Source organism: Myotis myotis, unplaced genomic scaffold, assembly GCF_014108235.1.
Source record: "Myotis myotis isolate mMyoMyo1 unplaced genomic scaffold, mMyoMyo1.p scaffold_m19_p_9, whole genome shotgun sequence".
In the NCBI taxonomy this organism is placed as follows: domain Eukaryota; kingdom Metazoa; phylum Chordata; class Mammalia; order Chiroptera; family Vespertilionidae; genus Myotis; species Myotis myotis.
Genome location: NW_023416401.1, coordinates 12277602 through 12304312, shown reverse-complemented (window position 1 = coordinate 12304312; position 26711 = coordinate 12277602). Strand labels below are relative to the sequence as shown.

The following is a 26711-nucleotide window of genomic DNA, read 5'->3' as shown; positions in this document are numbered from 1 at the left end:
GAGAGCTGGAGCCATGCCTGGAAACACTCAGAGCTATCACCAGGAACCATCCATGGGCTCCACTGCGGGGAGGGCCTCCCAGGCAAGCGAATGGAAATCTGTCACAAAGGAATTGTAAACAGAGCCCAGTGAATGGAAGCGCTGCTGCTCGCTCCTCCCACTCTCGTCATTGGCATGGCACATGGTGGACTCACTTTATGCCTCATTTCCTCAATTGTCCAGGTTAATGGAAGTGGTCAGCGAGTAATCCCTGGATTCTTTACACGTGTCTTTGTAATGTTTACAGGACCTTGCACACACACACGCTCATTAATCAAACAGCTCCTGGGCACCAGGGTGTGCCAGGTGTGGGCTGTGTGTGGGTGGCAGATGACCAAGACCCTGCCTCCACCCTGGGGAAGTGGCTAAGTCAAGGCTCCTGGTGACAAAGCATTGAGTGGAACGTGGCAAGTGTCATAGACAAGACAGACAAAACGTGCCCAATGGTTTCAGGCACCCCCTGCTCCCTGACCCTCCCCCACCCCATGACAGCTCTCAGTTTGTGTTCCCTGAGCATCCAATCATTGTGAGAGTTTCAGAAAGGGACGGACAGCTGGAGGGGGCAGGTAGGCTGAAGCCTTGCAGGAGAGAGCTTCAGCCCTAGCATTTGCTGGCTTAACGGGGTCACTGGCAAGTCGCTTTGGGTTGGGCGAGTTTGCGGAAAAATAACCTCTGTGGCGTTGGGTGGAGAAAGGAAAGAGATAAGGGCCTCTAAGCTTGGCCTTTGTTGATGAGATGATGCCATGTGCCATCACCAATAGGACGGGTGCTTCTGGGTCAGCTGCTTATTTCTCACCCTTGCCATTGAGAGGGGGTTGCATGGCGCCATGGGCGGCTTCTTGCCAAGTCCCCTTTATTACGGATCCATTCATCTCAGCGCACATTGGGTAAGTACCTACTGTGTGTCGGCAGCGAGCCGGACAGCAGAGAGCCTGCCTCATGGAGATGGCATTCTACTGTGTTCCCAACTGTGATTAAGTATCATCCCAGGGAGGGTCACTTGCATGTTAGTGGGGAATCTTGAAAAGGTGTTTACATTCCAAAGGGGTGAAGCTCTATGGGTGGAATCTCAGGCATGGGTCAGATATGAGGGCTGTGCACCCAATGTGAACCAAAGGGCTGGGGGTGTTGTTCAAGGAAACCAGTTTCAGCCAAGTAGCTAGACATGACTGAATTATGGCCTGGGCTGGGCCATGGTCTTTCTGTTCCTTTCTCCCAGGCCCTTGGATGCCCACTGGGAGAAGAAGGGACTGGGGGACCACAGTGCCCAGCCCCCTGGAATGACATCTGGGATGCCAGGCTCCCTGGGCTCAGAGCCTCTTGTCAGCAGAGTAATTGGATATGACTTGCAGCAGGCTGGGAGCAGAGATATTCAAGCCAGTTATGCTATTTTTAAACGCCCTCTCTTCCCCAAGTGCAGATCTTGAGCTCAGCGGGAGAGAATGGCTCATGAGTCTGGGGAATCAAAAAGCAGTCCCCCCACCCCCCCCAGGGTTTAAATCTCCCCACCCCCATCCTTCAAAATCAGATTTCACATTGGACAGCTGCCCATGAATCTTGTCACAACCACAGGACCTGGTTTGGGGAAGGGTAGACTCCAGGGGCTGTGGGGTCGAAGGGACATATGCTGGTTTGTGCTGGCTAGAACTGAGCCCACAGCCCTGGTCCCTTGGTTGCCTGGTAGTGCCAGAGGCTCACCACTAAGCCTGCAGGCAAACATGTCCCTCCTGTATGCCGTCTGCCACAGTCTCTGACTCTTCGTAGCTGCTCACAGCTGCCTGTCAGGCTCTGAAGACAGTAGGAGTCCAGGCAGAGAGCAGGCTCCCTCCTGTCATATGTCTCTCTGGGAGTTGAGCCCCAGGCTGCGTGCAGCCTGGGAGGGTGGGGAGGATGGGGAGGGCTCCCAAGAGGCCAGCGCTCTGTCACTGCTGATGAGGCTGCCTCCTTATTTCTTCTCACTTGCTGTGCTTCCTCATCCCAGTTCCCCCGGCGGCTGTAGCCTCTGGTTGAGGGTCCTCTAAGCCACAGGTTGGCTGTGAAATAGTCCCCCTCTAAGGGACCCTGGGAAGACAGGAAGGGCAATTGCTGCTGGTGCTGACTACCCCCCCTCTTGGAGAAGGGCAAGGCTACCTCGGGCTGGCATGGAAATGGAGGTGCTATGAGCCGCCAATGCCGAGTGAACCCCTCCTGCTCTAGATGGCACACCTGTGGGCTAATCACTGTGCTCTGTCATAGAGGAGCACACAGAGGCTCAAAGGGGAGCTTCTGGCCAAGTTCACTGGCAGATCCTCCCAGTCTCCCTGACAAGGATCCTCAAAACACCCCAGAAGTCCCAAGGCCTTGGATGCAAAGAATGAGGGATGCTTCAACTGCAAGCAACACAGCCCCCCCTCTCCCCGCCCCCGAGAAGCTGGAGGGGTTCCGGGTATCTTCCCGCCTTAGCCAGAAGAGCTGGGCTCTGTGGCATGCTCTTATGTTTGTTGCTTCTGATGACAGGTCTTGAACTCAGTTTTCAAAATTGTTTGGTTCAAACATTGCCAGCTGGGTACCCTGCCAGGACCTCTTCTCTCTGGGGTGGGATTAGAATAAGGTGGCTGCCCGACCCTTTCCAAGGGCACTGTTGCTCAAGTTCAACCCAGAGCATCTTCTATAAAAGCAGCATCACTCAAGCCCAGCCTTAGCCAGATGTGGTGACATCTGAGGGGCCCTGGGGAGGCCCTCTTCACCCCAAAGTATGCCTGTCCCATGGAGCCCAAGCTCCCTCCACATCAGGGGACTTCCTCTGGCCTGAGTGATGGGTTCTAAGTGGAGCAGAGGCCACACTCGGGCTTGGGACTCTACAGAGCTCTGGAGCTGACCCCAGATTCACCTTGTGTTAGCCCGAGCCCTGGGATGGGTGACAGCAGGTTGTTTGCTTTCTTTGCATTTCAGTTTACTTACTTTCTAATGGGGAAAGAGGGGGAGTTGAAATTTGGGGAGAGGAGATGGAGACAGCTGCAGGAGACCCTGGGAACCTGGGAGGTGGGAGAATGAGGAAGGGACAGAACAATACTGGAGACTGACCAGTTTCCACTTTGCTATACTTACATTTTTTATTATTTTATTTTTTTAAGCTACTAAATATATTTTAAAAACCATATAATATATGCACATGGTACAAAAAGATGTATATATGTGGAGAAAACCATATTCCCCTTCCTCTGCTGCCCCAGCCACCAGGTTCCCTCCTTAAGGGCAACTGTTGTCAGATCTCAGGGAACCATCCAGAAGTCATCTGCATATTTACTTTTGCTGCACATGTACTATAATCAAAACCACACTGTTTAATTCCAGCTATTGCACTTCTGCAGGTTCCTCTCATGTGAATGTTTGCTGCAACATCTTTAATATGGGGCCTCATATGTATAAGTCACTGTACAATATTCAAAGCACTTTACCCCCGGGTATCTCACCTGAATCCACGACAATCCTGGGGATAAACATGGCTATATCCGTAAGCCCACTTTTCAGGTCACGAAGCTGAAGTTCAGAGAGGGTAGGCTGCTTGTCTAAGACCACATAGCAAGTGACTGATTAAGACTGGAATTGAATGCAATTTCCCTGACTCCCCAGGTAGATGTACCCCACAGCTTCCCTGAGGGAAAATACCTCCCTCCCCCTATATGTGTTGGATATAGAGCAGGTATTCAATAAAAAATAATTGTCTTGGCAAACCAGGACTGTGTGTCGGCTGGCCTGGCTACTCCCAGCAGGTCATGGGACAGGTTGTGGATGCTCAGGTGTGTGTGCATGCACACACACAACCCAGAACTCGGGGGTACATGCAGGCTCACACACACACCCACACATACCGCTCCAGAAGGGCAAGCACAGCACGTGGAGTCCCTTGCTCCTCGTGGCTCCCTTGCCCTAGTGGTAGCTGGGAAGGGCCATGTGAGAGGCCATACTAAGCTAATCAGGGGCCATTTGGGCCCCAATAAACATCTTCATTTTGTGCCTCCACAGTATTGCAAAGGGGAACATGCATTCCCACCAGGGCCTGATCTAAGCCACAAGTCCAGCAGGGCCTCTAAAGAACCTTTATTCTTGGCTCATGGACACCCCACTGGCTTCAGATGACACTTGGAGCCCAGGAGATGGGAGCAGGGGCAGTTTCAGGGCCTGAGAGAGCCCCTGTGTCACTTCAAAGTGTCCTCTCTCCTGGACCTTGGCCAGATTTAACTGACACCAGTTAGATCCCCATGTGAGATCCAACACTGTAACCTTACCGGCAATTTGCATAAAAGGCCCCTCCTCCTCAGTGTACTTGGCCCTTTATTGGGAACATATTTTGATGGTGTTGACAGTGCAAGAAAGACAGGCTTGGAATCAGAAAACCAGGCTACAAGTTCCTGGCCCTGAGCCAAGTGCTATTAGGTAAGTCTGTCTAACCCTCTGAGCCTCCGTTTCTTCATCTCTAAAATGGGAATTGTTTCCATAACTCGCTGTGCTGGACGGTTGTGGGGCTGAATTTGGGAAATGCTTTGTAAGAGGTGACGTGATGCACTGATATTACTGCCAGCATCAGAGAAAGACGGAAGTGAAGACCCTGAGGGATCTGGAGCACCTGGGGCGGAGGAAAGACAAGCAGGGAGGCAGACACAGTTCCCTAAGCCCTGGACATGGACTTCAACCTTGGATGGAAGAGTCAGAGTGCCCAGGGTGACACCAGCTGGCTACGCAAGGCTGGGGAGTGTCCTCAGCCCTTTTGACTTTGCTGTTGGCATTTTCTCTGCTAATTAACATGTCATGAGGGTGGAGAGGAGGAAAAGCTCAAAACAATAGATTTGTCTATTTGCCAGCACATCTGGGGAAAGGCTGGGTGTGCAAGGGCAAAATAGGCCAAAAATCAGTGTTTCACATTCTCAAGGAAACACCTAACTGTGGGTTTAAATTTTCTGTAGCTATTGCTGATGAAAGCTCTGGGAAATCGAGGTTCAACTGCAAACTCTCGTGGATTAACAGGCAAAGAGAGAGAGAAGAGGCATTTAAAGCTCTCTGGCTTTGTGGGGGGAAGGGTGACTAAAGGACATGGCTATGCTTAGGGAGTCATCCATCCATCTGCCTAGTAAGTGTGCAGTGAGCATCCCGATCCCATCCAGCCCTCTCTTGAGGGTGCTATGGATGCTGCAGGGAGAAAAAAACAAGGATTTTGCTCTCTAGACATCCAGACTCACATTCAAAACAATAAGAGCATGACTCAAAATTGAGTCTGTACCTCAATAAATGGCAGTTAGCTTTTCCATATAACAATCACTCCAAAGCCTGGCTTTAAGACAACCACCATTTATTCAGCTCACAATTCAGTGGTTGATAATTTGAGTTGGGCTCAAAGAATTCAGCTGGGAAGTTGGTCTTATCTGGACTCATACATCTACATCCTTGATGATCATCTAGGACAGTTCATCTCTGTTGCACATGGTCTCAATCTCCAGCAGGTTAGCCTGGGCTTGTTCATATGGGAGAGAGAGGGAGAGAGAGAGAGAGAGAGAGAGAGAGAGAGAGAGAGAGAGAGAGAGAGAGAGAGAGAGAGAGACAGGAGGCCCAAGCTCACTTCCACTGCATTTTCCTGGCCAAAGTTGGTCACGTGACCAAGCCCAGATTCAAGAGGTGGAAGAAACAGACCCCACCTCTTGGTGGGAGGAGCTTCAAAGTCACCTTGCAAGGGGTGTGCATATCTAGAGGGGAGGAATTGGAGCCACTTTTGCCAACTGTCAGCTACACCATTCTTCTGGAGTCCTTGTCCTCTCTCTCTCTCCCGGTCCATGCCCAATCCATCAGCAAATCTGGTCACCACTCCATTGAACATAAATTTTGGATCCAAGAAACTATCATCTCTCTCTTGCTTCTTCCCTTTCATCCCTCTAGCTTATTCTCAACACAGTAGCCAGAGTGAGTCAAGTCTTGTCACTTCTCTGCTCAGCTGCCCTCCTTTTGCTCCTAATCTCACTCAGAGTAAAAGCTAATATCTTATAACAGCTAAGGAGGTTCTGCACCATCTGGCCTCCTGAGCCCCCAACATCTATCTCACCTAGACTCCTACCACTCCCCGCATCTTCCTCTGCTCCAACCACACTGGCCTCCAAAGTTCTTCGAAATGCCAGGCACCCTCTCACCACAGGGCCGTTGAACTTGCAGTTCAGTCTACCTGGAAAGCTCTTCCCCTGATACCTTTATGCTCCTTCAGCTCTTCACGCAGAAGTCACCTTCTGGGAAGGCTCTCCTGGCCATCCTACCAAAAGTTAAGACATTCTCCTCACTGGTCTTCCTCCCTGCTTCTGCTGTCTCCACAGCTCTCATCATCATCATCAATAAATGGCACATCTTCTTATAGAGCTACTTATTGTCTAGACCAGTGCTGTTCAATGGAAATATAATGTAAGACACATATATAATTTAAAATTTTCTAGCAACCACATTAAAAAAATAAAAAGAAATAGGTGAAATATAGCTTAACAATGTGTATTATTTAGTTCAACATATCCAAAATTTATAATTTCAACATATAAGTTATTTGCAAAGTTGTTAGTTTTGGGGTGTGTGTGTGTGTGTGTGTGTGTGTGTATTATTTTGTTGGTGCTAAGTCTTTGAAGTTTTGTGAATATTTTAGACTGGCAGCCCATGTCAAGTTGGACTAGCAACATTTCACATACTGAACCATCATGGTGACTATCCTGGACAGTACAGAACTTGACCATAGTCCCATGAGGACAAGCATTTTTGACTTAAAGTTGCATCTATAACAGTCCCTGGCACATAATAGGTGTGCAGTGAATATTTGGTGAGTGGATAAGTCAAGTTCAAAATAAAATGCAATTGACTGATTAATACATGTGATCAATACATGAGAAAAGGACTACGTCGGGCTATCTTCATTCTCAGATGCTGGAGCAGAGCTGTGAAGGGGACACATTTAGTTTTTCTCTCCCAGCCTGGCCACCTCACTCAACATCTCCATGGTTTTCCATTCTCTCTGGACAGACAGAAAGCCTTGCAGGTTCATCCACAATGAACGTTATGGATTTAACATGTGTTACTCTCTTGAAGGCATTTGCATCTTAAGCATGAATGAGAGAGAGAGAGAGAGAGAGAGAGAGAGAGAGAGAGAGAGAGAGAGAGAGAAATGCTTAATCCAAACCACTGATGTTTGGCTCTGGAATGCTATTACTGGGCCATGTATCTCCTCTGTGGTCCATCCCAGGAGTAGGAAGCCAGCCAGGGTGCTTCTGTTGGCAAGGAGCCCTGGGTGGCTCATTGCTGCGTGCCCTGGGCACTCTCCCCTGCCTGGCATTTCACTCCAAACCATGTTGGGCTTGATGGGGACAGAGGGGACATGTGAGGACTGGGTGTTCGCTGAGCCCCATCTCTGAAGCCAGCCCTGGGCTGGGCCCAGGGGAGGATGAGAAGCTCCTGTCCTCTGTGAGGCCCCTCCCTGGGTGTCTTACAGTGTCCGCTACAGGTGGGCAGATGAGGCCAGTTCTGAGACACCTCTAGCTCTGCCTTTCTCAGGCAGCTTCTCTCCCCTCTCTTCCTCTTGTTATCCCCTTCCTGCTCTCTCTTCTCTCTCCTGCCTTTCTATCTCCTCAGTAATTCATCTGATGTCCTCACTCCCTTCTCTGTCACACACACACACACACACACACACACACACACACACACACACACACGCCAGGGTGTTAGACTGAGGTGCCCATGAGCAATAACGGTTGGGAATCTAATCTAATTGCCTCTGGCTTCCTCTGAGAGCAATGGATACCCTCCCACTGATGTGATTTGATTTCAGGGGCCCAGGGAGGCCGGAACTCCCACAGTGCCCAGACTCACTGGCTGCTGTCTGAAATCCCACCATCAGAACTTCGTGATGTCTTCTTGCCAAAACATAACTGCTCCTGAGAAAAACCACCATCTAAATGCTTTTCCATGGCAGTTCAGAGTGGCCCTGAGAGCCAGGCTGGCAGGGCAGAGGTGCACAAGAGAACTTGTAGTTCTCCTGGGGAAACGGGAGGCGGACGATGATGTTACCCTCGGTCCTGTCCACAGTGCTCACAGGGCCTTTGCATAAGTGGAACCTCAGGAGCAAGAGGCCCAGTCCAAGAGGCTTTCTGGACTCGGTCTGCCCGTTTGGGGCACCAAGCAATGTTATTGTGAGCGCCCACCACTTTGTGAGAGCTGTTGGGGTTTGGGGATTGGCTTTTTTAAAAAACGCACTTGAGTTTTTATAGAGAATATTAGGAGAATGTCTGACTCATGAGCTGGGAGGAATTATGCGTGGTTTACAACCAAGGCCATCAGCGAGGCAGACCACCCCCCACCCTTCCTTGGTCAGGGGGTTCTGTTCTGGCTCTGAAACCGCTTTAACTTCTGGGGTAGTGGGTTGTGATTCGCACTGACCATCTCGTGGGCTGGGCCACCCCAGTCCATGTTGGACTTGCAACTGGGCCCCGACACTCATTGAAAGAATTCCCGTCTTTCTGTCAGCAGTGTTTCCAGCTCCTTTGGTTGCATTTGCTCCTCTGCCATCACGCAAACCAGTGCTGATCGCTGGGAGGCAGCTGTTTTGCATACTGCCAAGGCTTTAGCAAGATGCTCCTTCCTACATGTCCAACTGTTCATTCCATTCACTCATCCATCCATTCATTCACTCAGCCAGCACGTTTTTGCTACGTCTTAAGGTCTGTGCCGGACACCAGGGTTACAGGTGAATGAGACAGAGCCAGGTCTCGCCTTCACCGAGTGAGGTCTTCTGACCATAGAGCCTGCCATAAAATGTGCTTTTTGACTGCAGTGCGAATGCTTTTATAAACCTCATTGGCATTAGATGGAGAAAGATATCTTCTAGGATGGATAATGCCTGGATGACAGTCCTATTACTCGCGGGGGTTTCCTAGCAGACACCACCTCCTCCCTTCCCTGGACCGTGGAGCCAAATACTGGCCCTGTGCTGCTTGCTGGAGGTTTGCTGTTTAATTGTCTCAGGCCCATGGGCAAGGAGGCTTCCTTAGGATGGAACATCAGTGTCATGAGAGCCTGGAATTCAGTTCCTTGAAGAAGTGGAGGTGTTCATTTAGATCAAAGGCTGGCCCTGGGGAAGCATTCACAAAGCTGCTCTGGGTAGGAGGGGTCCCTTTGGCCATATCACTTCCTTTCCGCCTGTGTGTCCTCTATCTATCAGTCAGGGAACCAAACTATGGGGAGAGAGGAAAGCAGACCCCAGGCAGCCCAGGAGCCAAGCCAGGGAATAGGTCTCTGGGGTTGATCAGACTGTAGCAAATGAGATTAAACAGATTTACCTGGAGTAGGTAAGGAAGCAAGGAAGGACAGCCTAGGAATCTGGGCTCTGGGCAAATGGCCCACTCCCCATAGTCATCATCTCTGATATGTCTGGGTTGTAGTCAAGCAGTTAACTTATGAAGTGTACCCAGGCTCCTGGTCCCACCATTCAAGACTCCCCACGATATGCCCCTCCCCCACCTTTCCTGTATTGCCTCCCCGAGCAGCCTGCCTCGGGATGGATCACAAAGGATGGGTTATCTAGCCACATGGAGCTTGCATGTGTCCCAGGCTGGCAGCGTGGGCCCCTGGGAGGCTCAGGAGATGCAGGAAGTGGAATGCTGAGCTGTGTCAGTGCAGCGGGTAGAGGAAGCTCCTGGGGCCACACTGAATGGAGCAGGGAGCCTGCCTCCAGACACCTGCCTGTGGCTTGCATCTCCTCCTTGCACCTGTGCTCAGGCCTCCAGACATGGGCCCTGAGCACTCGGGCTTGCTCTCTCATTGCTACCTTGCTCCTTCCTCCTTCCTCCATCACCCAGGCCAGCATTTCTGTGCCTTCATAGACTAGCTTGGCCTAACCATGATCAGGCAGAAGGTGGCTGTTGCAGTGAATCTGTATCATTTCATGCTGAGCTTAGAAGGGGACCTGGGGGTGTCCTAGCCCAGCCACACTCCTCTGCTGGGCAGTTAGTTGGCCTCGCATGGGCATCCCCAGTGATGAAGTACTTTGGGGAACACAGTGACATTCTAAGAAATGTCTTCGTTATGTTGATCCAAATCTACCAAAATGAGCTGAATCCCTTTGCCCGCAGCTATTACCTGGCCGGGGCCTCCTCTTCCCTGAGCACAGCCGTTCTCATATCAGACACTGAGTCCTCTAACAAGTCTGGTCTCCATCACCAGAGTCCAGCTCACCGTGTCCGTGTTAATTCGAGGTGCTGGGAATTGGGGCCAGGACCCCAGAAGTTTCTTCCATCCTCTCTCATCAGTTAAACCCTGGGAAACATAGGGCCTAAACACAGCCTTTTGCGTGAGGACTTCTAGGGGCCCCATAGGATTGCCTTGCAACAGAAACACCCAATGGGCTAGAAACACTTTGGCCTCCTCCATAAAACTGGGGCTTGACCTGGGCATTTTCTTAGACCAGGGAGGGAACCTGGGGCCACTGGCCAAGGTGGACCGGGCTGAGCCTATGCGTTCTTCCTCACCACGGCCATTCCTTGGCATCTCCCACAGAAGAGATCCAATCCCTTCCCCATGGGCCCCAGCAGCTGGTCTCTTGCCAGTTCATGGTAACTTCCTTCTGCAGGAATGAGCTTCCTCCTGGGGGTGCTTGGGAGGGGAACAAGAAGGCGGGTGGGACCACCAGGGCCTTGGCTGCCGTTTCTGGGCAGGAGGACTTCTCTTTGGGAGTACCACGTGTACATGGGTGTGGGCATATGAGGCTCTGGGTGCTTGGAGGAAGGGGGGCCTGAAATGGCAGGGGAGGGGAGAGCACTGGGACCTAGGAGGCCTGAACTCCAGCCCCAACTCAGACATAATGACCCGAGAGCACTGGGCAAGCCACCTACCTTTCCCAGCCCCGGGGTCCTCATCGTAGAGTGAAGGCTGCACGATCTCTGAGCCTTGTTCGGCTGGAATATTTGATGATCCCATGAAGAACCATATTTCCTGAGGAGCTAATAATCTGATATTTAACATTTTTAAGATAATGGAGGTCTTTCTTCCTTTTCTTTCCTTCCTGCCCATTTTCCTCCCCCCGCCCCCCTTGTCCTTCTCCCCTCTTCCATTCTCTCATGTCCCCCTCCCTCCCCTCTTGGAAGATTCCTAAGCCCCTCTAAGAACAAAGGACATTTACTGCACTCCTGAAAGCACCCCCTTAACCACTTATTAATGGAGATAAAATGTGTCCACAAATAAAATGCCAAATATCACAGGCAAATGCCACCAGTCCAGCGGAGAGGGCAGTCTATCTGACTGGGAGATTACACCTGAGTTAAGATCTGTCCTGGGGAGTCAAGGTTGGACTGGATGCAACTGTCCAGCGAGGTAGGGTAGCAGGACCAGGGGGCAGAGAATGGCCATTGTGGGCCTGGAGGCAGGCGAGGCCCTGGGGTCTGGGAGAGGCGAGTGGGAAAGTGAATCTCAACAGGCAGGAGATCTGGGTCCGGGCTGCCCAGCTGTGGGAGCCGGGGGCTGTCCCAGCATTCAGTTCACAAATACCTTCCCGGGAAGATGAGGGGCCCGGACTGAAGGTGTTCATGGCCCCAGGCAGCAGAGCGATGTCAGCGGGTGTGTGACCCGGTGCCATCAGTGTGGGTCCCATGCCTAGAAAACGGGGCCTGGAGAGTGAGATGTCCTGTCCAGGGCTGACGGTGAGGGGGACCCCTTGACCTCGAGGCAGAGCCCTCACATAGGCCACTCTGCCTGCCTCTGAAAGCCGCTTTGGTGGTGGAGGCTTCCTCGCTGGCCTCTTGTGGGCAGATATTTGCTTTTCAAAAGGCTGGTTTTCTACACAACTTGGGAGCTGGAGTTCAGAAAGGAGTAACATCTGCCTCCAGCCCTCGCTTCGAGGAAGTGCTTAGCAGTGACAAGCCTGCACCTTCAGTCCCCGGTCCCTGCCAGCTAGCTGCCCCCCACCATCCTCTCTCCCACACCATCCCGGGGCCATTGCCCTCCCCCCAGCCCCTCTCCCCTTCCCAAGGCCTGCTCTGCCTCCACCTGTGAGGGAGAGTGATGCTGGGTCAGTGAGCTGAGTGACCGCGGGGAACCTGACACCCTGAGAACTGGCCTGGGGAGGATGGGACACGCCAGACTGGCTTCCCTGGAGACCGAGGGTTTGGTTCCCACCCTCCTCTCCCAGGGTCCCACATCCCTGGGAGGAGGGGGGCGATTTGGCCCTGGTTGACGGGTGGGCCTGCCATAGGGACTCTGGGCCGGCCTTTTGCTGGAAGTGCACACCCTTGTCCTTGCCCCACAATGCGTCCTGTTCTTCCCTTTTCTCTTCACCCGAGGGCTCAGAGGTGGCTGCTCTCAGCCCTGGAGTCTTGAGAAGGAAGCCCCTTTACTTGGGGGTGACCTCACTGGTTCAGATGAGAAGACAGCTAGAATATTCCTGCTGCCGAGGAGGCTCTCAGCTCTGGAGAGGCCTTGGTTAAGCCTCATGGCTCTGCCTGGGCCACCGTCTCTGACATTCTGACTTCTTGGCTTGGCTCCTCTCTGCTCCTGCCCAGGCCCCCTTGGGGCTCCTCGGCACCCCTTGACTCCGTTCCCCTCAGCCCCAGGCCAGAGGAAACCCCAGATGGCCCTGTGTGTCCTCTGGGTGTCCTGGACCCTTTCTGCACCGCCCTCCTCCTTGGGAGGTCCCCTTGCTTCATTAAACGCCCTAGTTCCCTGGCTCTGCCCTCTCCCTCCCATCGACAGTTGGCCTTTAGGGAAGGCCTAGACTCAAATCTCCCCTCTGTCAGTGAACCTTCTAGAGACTCGGGACCTCGTCTCTGTCACCTCCACCACCTACCCGAAGCCCTGGGCCCAAGCCTCTGCTTCTCCCTTTCCTTCCCTGCAGCGAAGCCCCGTGGTTTCTTCCCACCCCTGATCCCTCACTCTCCAGCTGTCAGTCTGTTGGGCTCCCTGCCCACGAGCCCGGGCACCGGTGGAGCACCTCTTACGTCCCGTGTGCCAGGCGGGCATCAGGCGAGGCTCGTCCTGTGGGCTTCCCTGCCCCAGCTGCATGAGGCTTGACCTGGACCTCCCCAGCCTGCCCCACCTCCCTCAGGCCCCCGGCCTGAAGGTGCTGATCCCAGCCAGCTCTGAGGGGGTGCCAGCAGTCACCATCCACTTCCTGAATTCTAAGATGCACGTGTTTTTCTTCATGGTGCTGAAACGGATTTGGGTCTTACACTTGACGTGTTACTTTCGTGCTTTGTCTATCTGTTTCTGGGAGACCTTTCCTTCTCCCCACTCCCTAAAAATGTCACTTGGCTCCTGGTGAACCTTGCAATCGATGGCATTTGAGCCCCGGGGAAATATAAATGGTTAGTACTAGTTTAATCGGGGACATCGGCAGATTATTTTTTAACCCAAAGGAGTAACTCTAATGGGAAAAATTGTAGGTTGTCTATTGAAGGGGCATTTGGGGATGTGAGTGTTGTTCAAACGTCACTGATCATTGGCTTGTCATGGGCCAGAGATTCCACCGGTAGGACTTCACTCCTCTGGGCTTGGAGGCCAAATAGAACAGCGATTATCTGCTACTTTCGCAGACCCCACGTGACACAGGGCTGCAGAGAGACGGGGGTCCCTGAATGAGTGTCTCCCGGCTTCATTACAGAGTGGCCAGTTGGGGATCCAGCCATGTTATTAGGGTGCTCCCAACCAGAAGCATCTCTAGAGCTTTTTCTGGGACCAGTTTCCAGTCTAAGGCTCTGGAGGGTGCAGGGGAGGGGCGCCTGGGTGACAGCTCTCAGAACCCAGTGGCAGAAGAGGCAGGGTTTCCGAAGATCCATTCATAGGCGTTCGCCTAACCCTCCAGTTTGAGCATGTGCATCGCCCTGCCCTCCTCTATTGGAGCCTCTCTGGCTCAGCTTCCCCACAAAATGACAGGGTGAGGAGCCCCAAACTGCTTTCATATGACTAGTCATCCCGTTCTCAGCTCCACCCTCTCTCCTGCCTTCCACAGTAGCCACCGCCTCCAATTCCTGACCTTCCAGAATGCGTGCCAAGATCCTGCCCCCGCTTCTTGCTGACCATTCCTTTGGTTAGGACTTGGTTTCTGGTTTCTCATCTCTGCTAACTCCCCATCTGCTTTCCAGCTTCCAAAAATCTGCTGACACCTGTTGCCTGCTCTTGTCACCTCTCTATTCCCTCTGCCCTTGTCTGTTTGTCTGCTCTTTGCCCCTTTGCTCTCATTCCCGCGGGGTTTGGGGAGGAGCTGCACCTGCGTGTTTAGCAAGAAGCCTCCGCAAACCTTCCTGGCTGCAGTGCCGGGAGCTACAGCTTTGCTCCTGGGGAGTTTGTAAGGCCTGCTTGTCCTCGAGCTCAATTTTATTTAGCAAAGTAACGGAGGCCCGGTTAGATGTTGCCTGAGCCCAGCTTATCCCTAGAAATGGTTGCTTTTAAATAAATTATAATTTTAGAACATATTGCTTAATTATATTGGGGTGGTTAGTTTTTCTCTTAAAACTGCATGGAAAACACCTTCTGGTTGTTTTCTCTCTGGAAACGAGGGTTCCCATGGGCTGGGTCCTGGCGAGCCAAGGCTTCTGGGAGCTCAGAGCTTGGGTAGCCGGACGCAGTGTTCTCTGTGTGGCATCTATTAGGAAAGGTGGTGAGGTCAGAGGTTGCATGGGAGGAGTCTAATTCAAGAAAGCCAGTCTGCCTCAGGGACCTCAAAGCCCCTTTTACAAGTGTGTTAATTTTTTAAAGGATGCTTATCTATTCATTAAAGAAAGCATCCCTCTCTCCTCCAACATGTAAGGCCCGGGCCTTTCCTTGGCGTATTGAAGATGACCAAATGGACATAAAAGCAATGACCTTGCTGTGTCCTCATGAAGGCCCGGAGTTTCAGCAGCTGCAGGAGGTGCCCGGGGCGGTGGCGGCGTCTGCGGGGGAGGGACGCAGCGCTGGTCCTCACGGGGTCTTCTCTCTGTCCTTGCCTCTCCAGGTGCCCCCTTTCAAAGGTCTCAGCATCCGCACGCTACCTCCTGCCGCCACTTCCACCTGGGCCCCCTGCAGCCGCAGCAGCTCGCGCCCGACTTCCCCCTGGCCCACCCCGTGCAGTCACAGCCGGGCCTCAGCGCCCACATGGCCCCGGCCCACCAGCACAGCGGCGCCCTGCACCAGTCCCTGACCCCGCTGCCCGCCCTGCAGTTCCAGGATGTCACAGGTCCCTCCTTCCTACCTCAGGCCCTGCACCAGCAATACCTCCTGCAGCAGCAGCTCCTGGAAGCCCAGCACCGCAGGCTCGTCTCGCACCCCAGGTGGGTGCTTCCTGGTGGCCGGTGGGGCTGGGGTGGGACCCAGGGCAGTCACTACGCAGCCCCTAAGTGGGTCTGTGCCCAGGCCGCGTTTGCTCAGTTAGATGAGAGGGATTCATTCAGGTAGTGGGAGCTGCCGGGACTCCACAGGGCTCCCTCGGTAGCCAGTGTGCATCCCTGTCACATTGCCCAGGTAAGGGACGGGAGCTGGGCAGCTGGTGCTCACTGATGCTTGCCGTGGAAGGTTGCACCTTGTGGGAAATTTGACTGGGCACCCTCCATGTCCCCACTAGCTTCCTGGTCACCTGGTTCTAAGCCCCAAGATCCCTAAGGAATAACCAAAGGACATGCTGGTTCCACCCTGCCTTCAAAGAGCCCCTGGTCTGTTGGAGAGACCGGCTGTGAACCAGATGGAGAGTAAAGTCAGACATCACTAGCCTAAAGGTCTGAAGGCGCCGGGGAACCCTGGGCAAATCGCTTCCCTCACGAGCCTCAACTGTCACGAGAAAGAGTTGGACTAGCTCAGTGGTCCTCAAGCTTCTGTGTTTATGGTTAGGACTATTGATACGTATTAGAAATTAAAACGGAAATTTAAAAAATACTTATTAACTCATTTAAAAATAACCACAAACTCATTATATGTTAACACCAATAATACATTTTTGAAAACTTATATTAATATGGTAAGAAGAGTGACCCCTTTTCTTTTTTAGAACATATTTGCAAATCTCTTCAAAGCCTGGCTTAGTAGGAGACAGCTGTGTTCTCACGTCGGCTTCTTTTGCAAATCACATGTCACACAGTCACTGGGAATCTCCAGTGCTCACTTGTGAGAGAATGAAAAAGGAAACAACCTCATAGAAGGATAGGAACATAGTTTTGAGCTCCTAACCCCTATGGAGGATTCCCAGGGGCGCTGCAGCACACTTTGATAACCTCTTGGCTAGAGGAGCTCTAAGGCCATAAGCATCCCTAACTGAAGGGGTGAGTGAGGTGTGGGGTCAGAGGGAGGAGGGGTCACCATGGCTGGGGTTGTTCAGGGAGGCCTTCCTATAAGAGGTGGCTTTGACCTGGGCTGTCAAAGCTGGGAAGAGTGTGAAGAAGGGTCAAGGGGAGAAGAGCATGGGGGGAACAGAGGGTGCACAGAGGTGGGAGAGCCTGCAGGAGGCAGATCTGAGTGTCCTGAAGACAGCCCACCAAGGACAACGGAAGTAGGAGAGGGAGCAGAGGAGACAGGGAGCTAGGAGGGGCAGGTGACCTGCAGCAGACAAACCCAGGAAGAGGGCTCAGTACTGTGGGCAGACGGACAGAACAGGAATGTCTGAGTTCCTGGCTGCTGTCCAGCTGGGACGCTTCCTCAGAGTTTGGGACGAGGGGCCAAGCTCCTGCTCTGTAGGCTGGCTGGGACTGCTCAGAGCTGCTGGGAGCTGGGCTGGCCTGGGCAGCCCTGACGCCATGGGCCTCCTTCCCTTCTGGTGCAGGCGGAGTCAGGAGCGCGTGTCTGTCCACACCCACCGACTCTACCCCAGCTTCGACTTCGGCCACCAACTCCAGACACCTCAGCCCAGGTATCTGGCTGAGGGCACTGACTGGTGAGTCTTTCTGGTCCCTGGGAGAGGGATGGAGGGTGAGTGGTCTTGCCCAACCCATGGAGTTTCTGTTTCCTTCCCTTGAGTGGTGCGGGAGGCCTGGTCCTCACGCCCCAGGCTGTGCCCCTGTCCCCAGCCACCCTCAGGACCCACTGGTCCTCACCAGGTCCGGTCCTGACAGTTAGCTCGGATGTGGTTGGGCGCCCATGTTCCCAGATGAGGCTCAGGGCTCCTGCTCCTGCAGGGGAGGTGGGGGCAGAGATACAAAACATTTGCTAAGCTCAATGAGGGCTAGGAAGCAGTGGTGCTTGGGAGGAGGGCAGAAAGAAGAGTCAGGGAAGGCTTCCTGGAGAGGGTGAACCTCAAGGAGCCCACAGAGAAGACCCAGGGCATGCCAGCAAGGAGACAGCCAGCCAGATTGGAGGCAAGGACTCTGGGGAGAACCTGGGGAGAGGGGTTGAGGTGGTGTAGGCGCTGGGCCGCTGTGAAGACTTCCTGCCATTTCCTGCACATGGGATGGAGGTCTTTGTTGCCCTGGGATGTAGTGCTGCTTGGTTTTGGACCCTGGGTCCCACCAAACTCTCTGTTCTAGCTCAGGAGAGGGCTGATCTAAACTCAGGTTGGATCTGAACTCCCAAACTGTTGAAAAACTTGTGCAGTTCTCTGAAGTAGTTAGAGGTAAAGGGCATCATGTCTGAAACTTATTTTTAAATTAGATCAGAAAAAAATTTCATAGAGAAGTATATGTGTGTGTGTGTGGGGGGGTGGTGGTGGGTAGGAAGGGAGGGAAAGAGAGAGGAAGAGAGTAAAATAGTAAACTGTTACCACTTGGGGAATCTGGGTGAAGGGTATCCAAGAATTTTTTGTGCTATTCTTACTTTGAGGCAAAAAGCTTCTTTTTAAAGAATGTAGAAACATATATACAAAATAACAGAAAAACCTCAACGGGAAGGATAGACTAAACAAAAAGATGTGCAGTGGTGTCATTTCTCAGCCAGTTAGTCACGCAGACTGGCTCTGTCCAGGACTGCTCTGGGAGCACCTAGGCCTGGGCACCGAGGAATGATTCCAAAGGATAGCGCTGGTTGATTGACGGCCAACGGTGCTCCCCAGACAGGAAATGGTTGTTTCAACCTGCTCTGCTGTCCCCGGCCCCTGCTGGTTCTCAGGTACATTCTGTCAAATTGAACACTCCCCATAAAGACAGATTGCAGACGGCCGACTTCAGCGCAGCCTTTTCTAATTAGCAGATTCTAATCAGGGAGATTTAATTGCAGTTTGGATTGAATTCTGTCCCTCAGCTTCCCGTCAACCCAATCTATTTCAATCCGGCCCACATGGGCACCCAGAGCCCTTGCACATAGAGGGAGCCCTGAGCGGTCCGAGCAAACACAGGGGGTCCTGCGTGGCGAGTGGGACTGGACAGGTGACCCAGGTGAAAGTAGTGGAGAGAAGTCGGAGGAGCAGCTGGGCACTGCCCTTGGCCACTTTGATTATTTAGCAAATCTCCTCCCCTTCCTCCCTCTTTTCAATCCCTCTGCATTCCTGACCCCTACTGGTCTAGGGAAGCATAAAGACTGAGGCCCAGAGGCTGGTCCGTGCCCCAGCAGGGGCCGCTGGGAGGCCCTGTCCTGAGCCCACCCGAGCCCACTCCTGGGCCCTTTCTCCCTGTTCAGTCCCCACTTCCCAAGTAGGAAGCGCTTTCCAGAGGAGGAGGCGACCCTTTCTCCTCCCTTGTAATTAGCTCTGCTCCACAAGGGCCAGCTTCCTGTGAGTGACAGAGGCCTTTTGTGATCATGCTGATGGCATCCTGCCCCTCTTTTCCAGGGAGGCCTCTCCTGCCAGGAGAAGCGTGGTCTGGAAATGAGATGGCAGGAAATGAATTCTAGGAGGGCTACTCCTACCTCCGCGAGGAGCCCTGGAGGGGAGGTGGGGAGAATGTGTCTGCAACCCCTCTCCACCCCCTTTTCCGTTAGAGAAGCATCAGAAACCACTGAATTCTACCCTAAATTATTTCAGGAATTAAGACACCTCACCTGTCCTTGTCTAGCCCCGGCCTTTTCCTCTTCCTTGAGGATATTTTAGTTCTACTCAAGCAGCTTCTCTCAACCAGGATGCATGCTCCCTTTCTGACCCTGGCCCGGTAACCTGACCTCGACCTTGAGCCACCACTCCAGCGTCTCCATCCTTATCATGCTCCCTCTATGACTTAATCCTGGCTCTGTGGTTCCAACTCTGGCCCCCAGTGCAGACAGCACCCGGCTCTACCACCCGCCCCTGGCCCTGCCCAGCGGAGACATCCAGGCACCTGGACCTGAGAAGGAAGGTGGGCGAGGACAAGAGCCTCCTCCTATCCTGCAGGCAGCTCTGCCTCCCAGCCTCCCGGCTCACACTTTCTGAGCAAGCTCCGTGCAAAGGACGTAAGGTTCAGTGGGGCAACCAGACTGCTCCACGCTCCAAGGCCACTGGCAGCAGAAGACAAAGTTGAGGCTGACGTTTAGACGCAGCTGATAAAGCTGGTGCTTTGAGACAATGTCCATGGAAATCTCCAGGGCACCGTTCTGAGCAACCCGGTGGCTCAGGCCTTGGGGTGTTTCTATGACTCCTTTCAAAACTCAGCCGTGTTCTCACAGGCCAGTGGCAACAGCAGGAAGGCGGCAGGCACTGCTTCTCCAAGGGCTGACGTCTCCTGGGCCGAAGTCCTGACCCAGGCTCTTTTGGGGTCCGAGCAGCATCTGCTGTTCAGGGATCCTGGGGTTAGGAAGGCATCTTCTGATGAGATGAGAAGAGGGAATCCCAGAGCCTGTCCAGGCCCAACGCGGGCAGATCATCCCTCTCACCCGAAGGCCGAGGTGCTTCTCCACTCAGCATTTTTGGATTTGGAGCAACTCTGCTCCGAGTTCCTTGCGACTTTGTTTTCGCAGAATTCTCTGGACATGTCTTTGCTGCTTTGACTAGGCTGGGTCCCCTGAGACTGCAAAGAGTCAGAGTTTCGGCCACAGGAGGGTGCCCCGTGGAACTCCCTCACCGATGCAGGTCAGGGGATAGGCTCGGGCAAGGGTCAGAAACCCTGGTGACGCTAACTGGCTAGCCAAGGAACATGGGAAAGGCCAATTTTCAGGCCGACGATAGGTCTGAAGAAACAGGGGCCAGCCCTGGCCGGTTTCTCAGTGGTTAGAGCGCTGGCCTGCCGACTGAAGAGTTTCAGGTTTGATTCCTGGTCAAGGGCACATATCTCAGTTGCATGCTCAACCACTGGCCCCAGTTGGGGCTCATGCAGGAGACAACTAATCGATATGTCTCTCACACATCAATGTTTCTCTGTCTCTCTCCCTCCAAACTCCTTCCCCTCCACTCTCTCTAAAAAAATCAATGGAATAATAGCCTCAGGAGAAGTTTAAAAGAAAAAGAAAGAAAGGAACAGGGGCTGGACTACTAAATTTCTAAGTTTGCTTCTGACTGGCTCCAAGAATTTAACTTTTGAGGGGTGAAGGGGATGAAGGGTGATGGAAGAAGATTTGACTTTGGATGGCGGGCATACAGTGCAATATACAGATCTGATATCATAGAAATCTACAGCTAAAATCTATATGATCAATGTCACCCCACATATTTAAGGAAAAAAAAAGAGTTTAACTTATTTCCCAAAGGACATACTTATCAGGAGTTGTTTCATGGATCCGGGCTAATATATATAGAAAATCTAGGAATATATACATTATAGATGTATCATGGCTGGAAGCAGAAATCAGGTGCTTTTTTCTGTAGTTCCCCTGATCTGGATTCTGCTGGTCACACTCTGGTGGTATCGCTTACAATGTGCCTCAGTGTCCTATTTCCCCACAGGCCAAGGTTTGAGCAGATTTTGGTCCAGCTCTTACTTTTTGGCAAAAATACTTTAAAGGTGGTGTTGTTTTTTCCAGCAGAAGCTGGTTGTCTCTCCTTTTGAGATGTTAGTAGCCATTGACGATCCTTGCCTGCCAGATCCTTTATTTCTTTAGGACATACAAAAAGGAGTTCAATCATTCCTTACTCATTTATTAGCCAGAAAAATTTTATCAGAGAAATTTCCCTTCATCAACTACTTGGCTACCCTGAAGCACAGTTAATAGAAGAAAGACAAGATAAATGGTTGTCCGCCCCCCACCCCACCCTGCCCCACCACCACCACTTTATTTACTAGTTTTCAAAATGCAGAGTTGGTTCCTTAGCATTCTTCAAAGGGGCCAGTCTTCTTTAGGGTCACTTCACCTTGTGGATTTGTACCTGTCTGATGTGTTTCAATCTATTGTATTTATGCTCATGGACATGCAAATTATCCAAACTCTGGCCAGTTTCCACCTCTTCTGGATGGTTTTGACATGACCCTGGTAGTGTTTTCAGTTACGATAAAATGTTTCACTCAATCTCATTTTGCACATTTTATGCTCCAGACCTGAAATTATCCATTTCCCCAAGGAGCCCTGGTTCCTTTTCAGTTGCATTAATGGATCAATTTTTAAGTAAAATAAATTTTCCTATACTTTTAGGAGTGGGGTGGGGGTGGGGTCCAGGGTAACAGGCCCCGACTCACAGAAGCTGAGGTCCTCTTCTCTTGTTTGCTCCAAGTGGTTGAAGTATGGCCTCTACCCCCTCCACTATATTTGGACCTTGTCTTTGCTCTGCATCCCTGACCAGCTCTATCTGGATTTTTCTTTTAGCATTTCTCTCAGGGGGCGTGCTGTGAACTGGAAGGGTGCTTAGGTGCACTTGTTTCAAAAGGTTATATGAGGTCTTGACTGTTCTAGCCCCTTCAGACCTTGCAGAGCTCTTCTCTGAGTCTCATTTCCGTCTGTAAAGAGAGGGGATGGGTGACTGAGGTCCAGCTTCTTGCAGCTCTGGCTGTTTGTGACTCTGGTTCTCCACCATGGGCTTGATGTCTGAGGTCCCTTCTGTAACCCCGTGGCTGAGTACTCCCCCCCACCCCCCCGCACCCGCCGTGGCTCATGTGGCCGTGTCCCCGCAGGGATCTCAGTGTGGACGCCAGCTTGAGCCCTGCTCAGTTCCAGGTGCGGCCCATCCTTCAGCACTATCAGCATTACCTAGCGACGCCTCGAATGCACCACTTTCCCAGAAACTCCTCCTCCACGCAGATGGTGAGTGAGGGGGCTCTGCCAGGAACAGACTCCTGTTGCCTGTTGGGGGACTTGGCGGGCTGAGGCCTGCAGCTCCCTTGTGTCCTACTCCCTGTGCCCTGTTCCTCTGTGTGTCTCGCTCTCAGGCAGGCCAACTGCTCCCCTCCCCTCCCAACTCTTACTCCCTCTCTGACTTGAGAGCACCTGTTGCATGAGAAGCTCGTACTGCTGAAAGGACTGGGTGGGCAATGGAGGGTGGCAGGGGGTAGTTGCAGGTGTGGGGAAAGGCTCAGGGCTAAGAGCAAGCAGGGTGGGCTCTGGACCCTGTACGACTGCGCTTAGTTCATTTCTCAGCGTCAGTGCCTGCCTGGGTGTTAGTTCACTTACCTGTGAAATGGGATGAAATGGGGTGAAGACACCTGCCTGGCCCATCTCACAGGACTGGTGTGAGGAACATAAGAGACCCAAGGGGTGGCCTGGCTGCGGATCCAGTCAGCTTCCTGCAGGGGCTGGGCTTCTCTTCACTGCAGGGTGCTGAGTCTGCAAAAGGATCAGGTTCCGTTTGGGGGCATTGCAAGCTGCACGGAATGAAGGTGAAGATGTTTCATTAAACTAACAACAACAATAATAATGTGGCAAAGGACTGAAAATCTTCTTATTCCCAGGCAGCTTCTTCGCGTTGCTGCCCCGAAGCACAATTCCAGCCTGCCAGTCCTTGCCTCTGCCTTTAACCACTGAGCACCTCAGTCTCCTTATCTGTAAAATGAGGGGCATGGGCCAGTTATCTCAGCAGTCTTTCAGCCCTGAGGTCCTATGGTTCCTGTTAAAAAGCACCATTTACTGAGAATAAAAGCTAACACTTATTGAGCACTTACTGCATACCAGGCACTGTTCTAAGCAATTTAAATGAATTATTTAAGCCTCTTGATAACTCCACAAGAAGAGGTAATAACCCTATTTTACAGATTAGCAAACCGAGGCATAGAGAGGTTAAGTAGCAGGCCAGGGCCATGCAGTGACTAAGACGAGGAACTACTAGTATGCTGGACACCTGGTCCTCTGACTCACACCTGGGTCGGGCCAGGTGAGTGAGGCAGCACCAAACAAGTACAGGGGCAGATCCTCTCTGTATTGAAAAGTTTGACATTTTGTTCATTACAGATATTTTATATTAATTTTGATTTTTTTAAAAATGTTGCAATAAGATATTATTTGTCTCGATCACAATGCCCCCTTAAATGTTGTGCCCTCACTTGCCCCACCTGGGTCAGACAATGTGGAGTCAAGGGGGAGGGAATTGACTCTGCCCCCACTTCCCCACAACTGCCTGGGTTTGAAATGGTGGTTCTGCCGCTTGGTTGCATAAGTTGGGTCACTTACTAAATGTGCCCGAGTCTCATTTACCCTATCAGTAAAATGGGGATGGTAATTGCATCCTCATTACAAATCCGATGAGATCATTAAATTAGTTAACTATCCGAAGGGCTTAGAACAGTATCTGGCATGAAATAAATGCCCCATCAGGCCAGGTGTTACCTATTGATTTTGTTATTCGTTCTGGGGCTGGCCCAGCAGAGGCTTGGTTCTTGTAGGGATGAGGGAGACCAGGAGCAGGAAAAAGGACACTTCTGCCACAGTTTCTCAGGGTATGCAGATTGGCGGTTATGGGAGGAGGAGTTGGGCACTAGGATCATGAAGGCTTGAATCCTATCTGAGGCCTTTTCTCCCCAACAGGTTGTCCATGAAATCCGAAACTACCCTTACCCTCAGCTTCACTTCCTTGCTCTCCAGGGACTGAACCCCAGCAGACACATCTCTGCTGTGCGGGAGAGCTATGAGGTACGCCTGCCCCTCTGTCTGGGACTCCTCTGGCCAGCTTGGCTCCAGTGGGGTTGGTGGAGAAGCTATTATCATTCATCACTGCCATTTATCGTGTCCTCTGTCCTTTTCCCCTACTGGTGGGTAGGGAGTGAGTGGGGCAGGAGGAGCCTTGGGGTTGAGACGAAGAGAAAGAAAATGAGAGCAAGCAAAGATATTTTGTTCTTTCAGACAAGTTCTTCTGAATGGCTGTGTGAATGCTTCCTGCTAACATCTGTCAGTGCCTCTCCTTCTCATCACATGTGTACATGTGCCTTTGCACATGAGTGCACACATCCACACTTTTCTCTTTGCAGGAGCTGCTGCAGCTTGAGGACAGGTTGGGAAATGTGACTCGAGGAGCTGTACAGAACACCATTGAGAGGTTCACCTTCCCCCACAAGTACAAGAAGGTGAGTCAGCCAGCAGGCCAGCATGTATAGTAGGGGTGAGGGTGGGGAGGATATAGGTTGACTTTGGCCTGGTTGTCCACAGAGGTGCACAGTCCAAAATCTAGAAGGATTTGCTCTGATCAGATGCTCTGAAGCAGCAATACCTTCCCAGGTTTTCTCCTTTGCCTCTGTCAGGTGTAACTAGGAGGGGATATGGTGCCTCTCATTAAAAAGGGAGGAGGTTGGGTATGTGTGTGCATGTGGACTTGTGAGTTGGTATATTAGGAAGGTGTACAGGGAAAATGTTAGTATCTGAGTGGGGTGAGCAAGGGGAGTGCCTACACAGAAGGCTAAGACTTGTCTTAGAAAAGAATCCCAACTCCAGTCTCACATGTAGACAAATGGGCAACTAAGGCTTCAGAGCAGCATTTCCAATTCTCATTGAGCATCAAGATCATCTGTGGAGCTTTTAAAGCCACATATTCACAGGCTCTACCCTAAGCCTACAGAGGTAGATTCTCCAGAATTGTTGCCAGGAATCTAAGTTTAAAAATTTTTAGATTAAATTGAAAAATTTAAAAGCAACTAAGATGTCCCTCAATAAGTGAATGGACAAACTGTAGTTCATTCATACAATGGAATATTATTTCACGATAACAAGAAATGAAATGAACTATTAAGCCATAAAAAGACACGAAGGACTGGAAATGCATATTACAAAGTGGAAGAAGCCAGCATAAAAAGGCTGCATACTGTATGATTCCAACTACATACCATTCCGGAAAAGGCAAAACCAGAGACAATAAAAAGATCAGTTATTGCCAGGGGCCTCAGGAGAGGGAGGAAAGAATGAATAGGTGATTCACAGGGGAATCACCTATTTTTAAGGCAGTGACACTATTTTGTATGTAATGGTGGACACATGACAATATGCATTTGTCAAAACACAAAAGGCTATTTAACATAAAGAGTAAACCCTAATGTAAACCAGAAGACTTCAGTTAATAGTTGTGTATCACTATTGGTTCATCAGTTGCAACAAATGCATCACACTAAGGCGAGATGCAAATAATAGGGCAAACTGCATATGTTGAGAGGCAGAGGGAAGTGGGAACACACTATATTTTCTGTTCAATTTTTATGTAAATTAAAACTGCTCTAAAAATATAGTCTGATATGATGACAAATAAATAAAAATTTAAAAATCTAAGAATTAAAAGCTTGACAAGCATTGAGAATCTTAGAGCAGGAACATACTCATTGTGGTTAAGCCAGAGCCCATCTTCAGCTCCTCACAATAGACATTTGTAAGTAGAAGGAATAAAGGAAGGAAGAAAGGGAGAGAGGGAGGAAGGAAGGAAGGAAGGAAGGAAGGAAGGAAGGAAGGAAGGAAGGAAGGAACAGAAGGAGGGGGGGAGGAGTCAGGGAGGGAGGAAGGAAGGGAGGAAGGAAGGAAAACTAAATGAATGAATGCATGGATGGATGGATGAATGAAGCATGCTGGACCTGAAAGTGGAGGAGAAGGCTGGAGACAGGGATCTAGGTTGGAAAGGGTGTAAGGAAGAGTAAACAGGATAAGGGAAAGCAGAAAAGGTGGAGCTGTTTATGCACAGCCAACATTTTGCAAAGGATTGATTCATTGGTATCCAATTCCTTTCCAAACTCTATGCTCCTAGGGCAGTGTAAAGTTTATGCCTGGGACATGAATTGTCTGGAACAACGATAATAAAGTTCATTTGGCTTTAACCCTCTATATTCTGCAGCAAGGAGGAGGGGTGGAGATTAGGCAGGGAGGAGGGCCTGGGAAGAGCATAGAAGTCTGGATATAACTTAGGAGCTTAAAAAGAGACTGCCTCATTGGAGGAGGGAGGTGGGGGAAGAGCCTGCAAGGGCCAAGACCACCAGGTGAGTCTTCTCTAGATAACATGCTCCTCCTTTGTTTCTCCCAGAGAAGACCCCAGAATGGCAAGGGCAAGAAGGAAGAGGGGGAGGAGTCAGACACTGATGAGAAATGCACAATTTGTCTGTCTATGCTGGAGGATGGAGAAGATGTGAGGTAGGAGGCGAGCCTCTTGGATTCCATCTCCTTTTCCTCGTGGGTATTGGTAATCAGTCATGTGCTGTGTGTCGGGTGGAGCTTGCTTGTGTGTGTGAGTGTGAACGAGTGAGTGTGTGTGTGTGTGTATGCGCGCACGCGAGCGTGCGCCAAGTGTGTTTCATGGTTGTTCTAGGATGATGGGGTGTGGAACATTCTAGATGTGTGGTGCCTATGGGTATGGACTTATAGATGCTAAGTTTCAGAGAACAACCTGATATTCGGCCAGGATGGGTCTAAGACAAAGCCATGGCTTTGTTTCAGGCTACACTGAAAGGCTGCATGCAGAAGGAGAATTTGGGGGTTCTCCTTCCTGTCATGATTTCCCATCCCAGCCACAG

The 26711-nt window shown here is 51.4% G+C and overlaps 1 protein-coding gene across 1 annotated transcript in view; it reads left to right on the top strand.

Annotated features, from left to right (window-relative positions):
• RNF165 (ring finger protein 165) overlaps nt 1–26711 on the top strand; it is a 78142-nt gene that overhangs the window by 50530 nt on the left and 901 nt on the right. Inside the window, exons 2-7 of the mRNA XM_036323718.1 lie at nt 15011–15326; nt 16805–16915; nt 21918–22047; nt 23761–23865; nt 24201–24296; nt 26225–26331. Coding sequence (XP_036179611.1) covers nt 15011–15326; nt 16805–16915; nt 21918–22047; nt 23761–23865; nt 24201–24296; nt 26225–26331 — 865 coding nt within the window. The remainder of the gene's footprint in view (nt 1–15010; nt 15327–16804; nt 16916–21917; nt 22048–23760; nt 23866–24200; nt 24297–26224; nt 26332–26711) is intronic.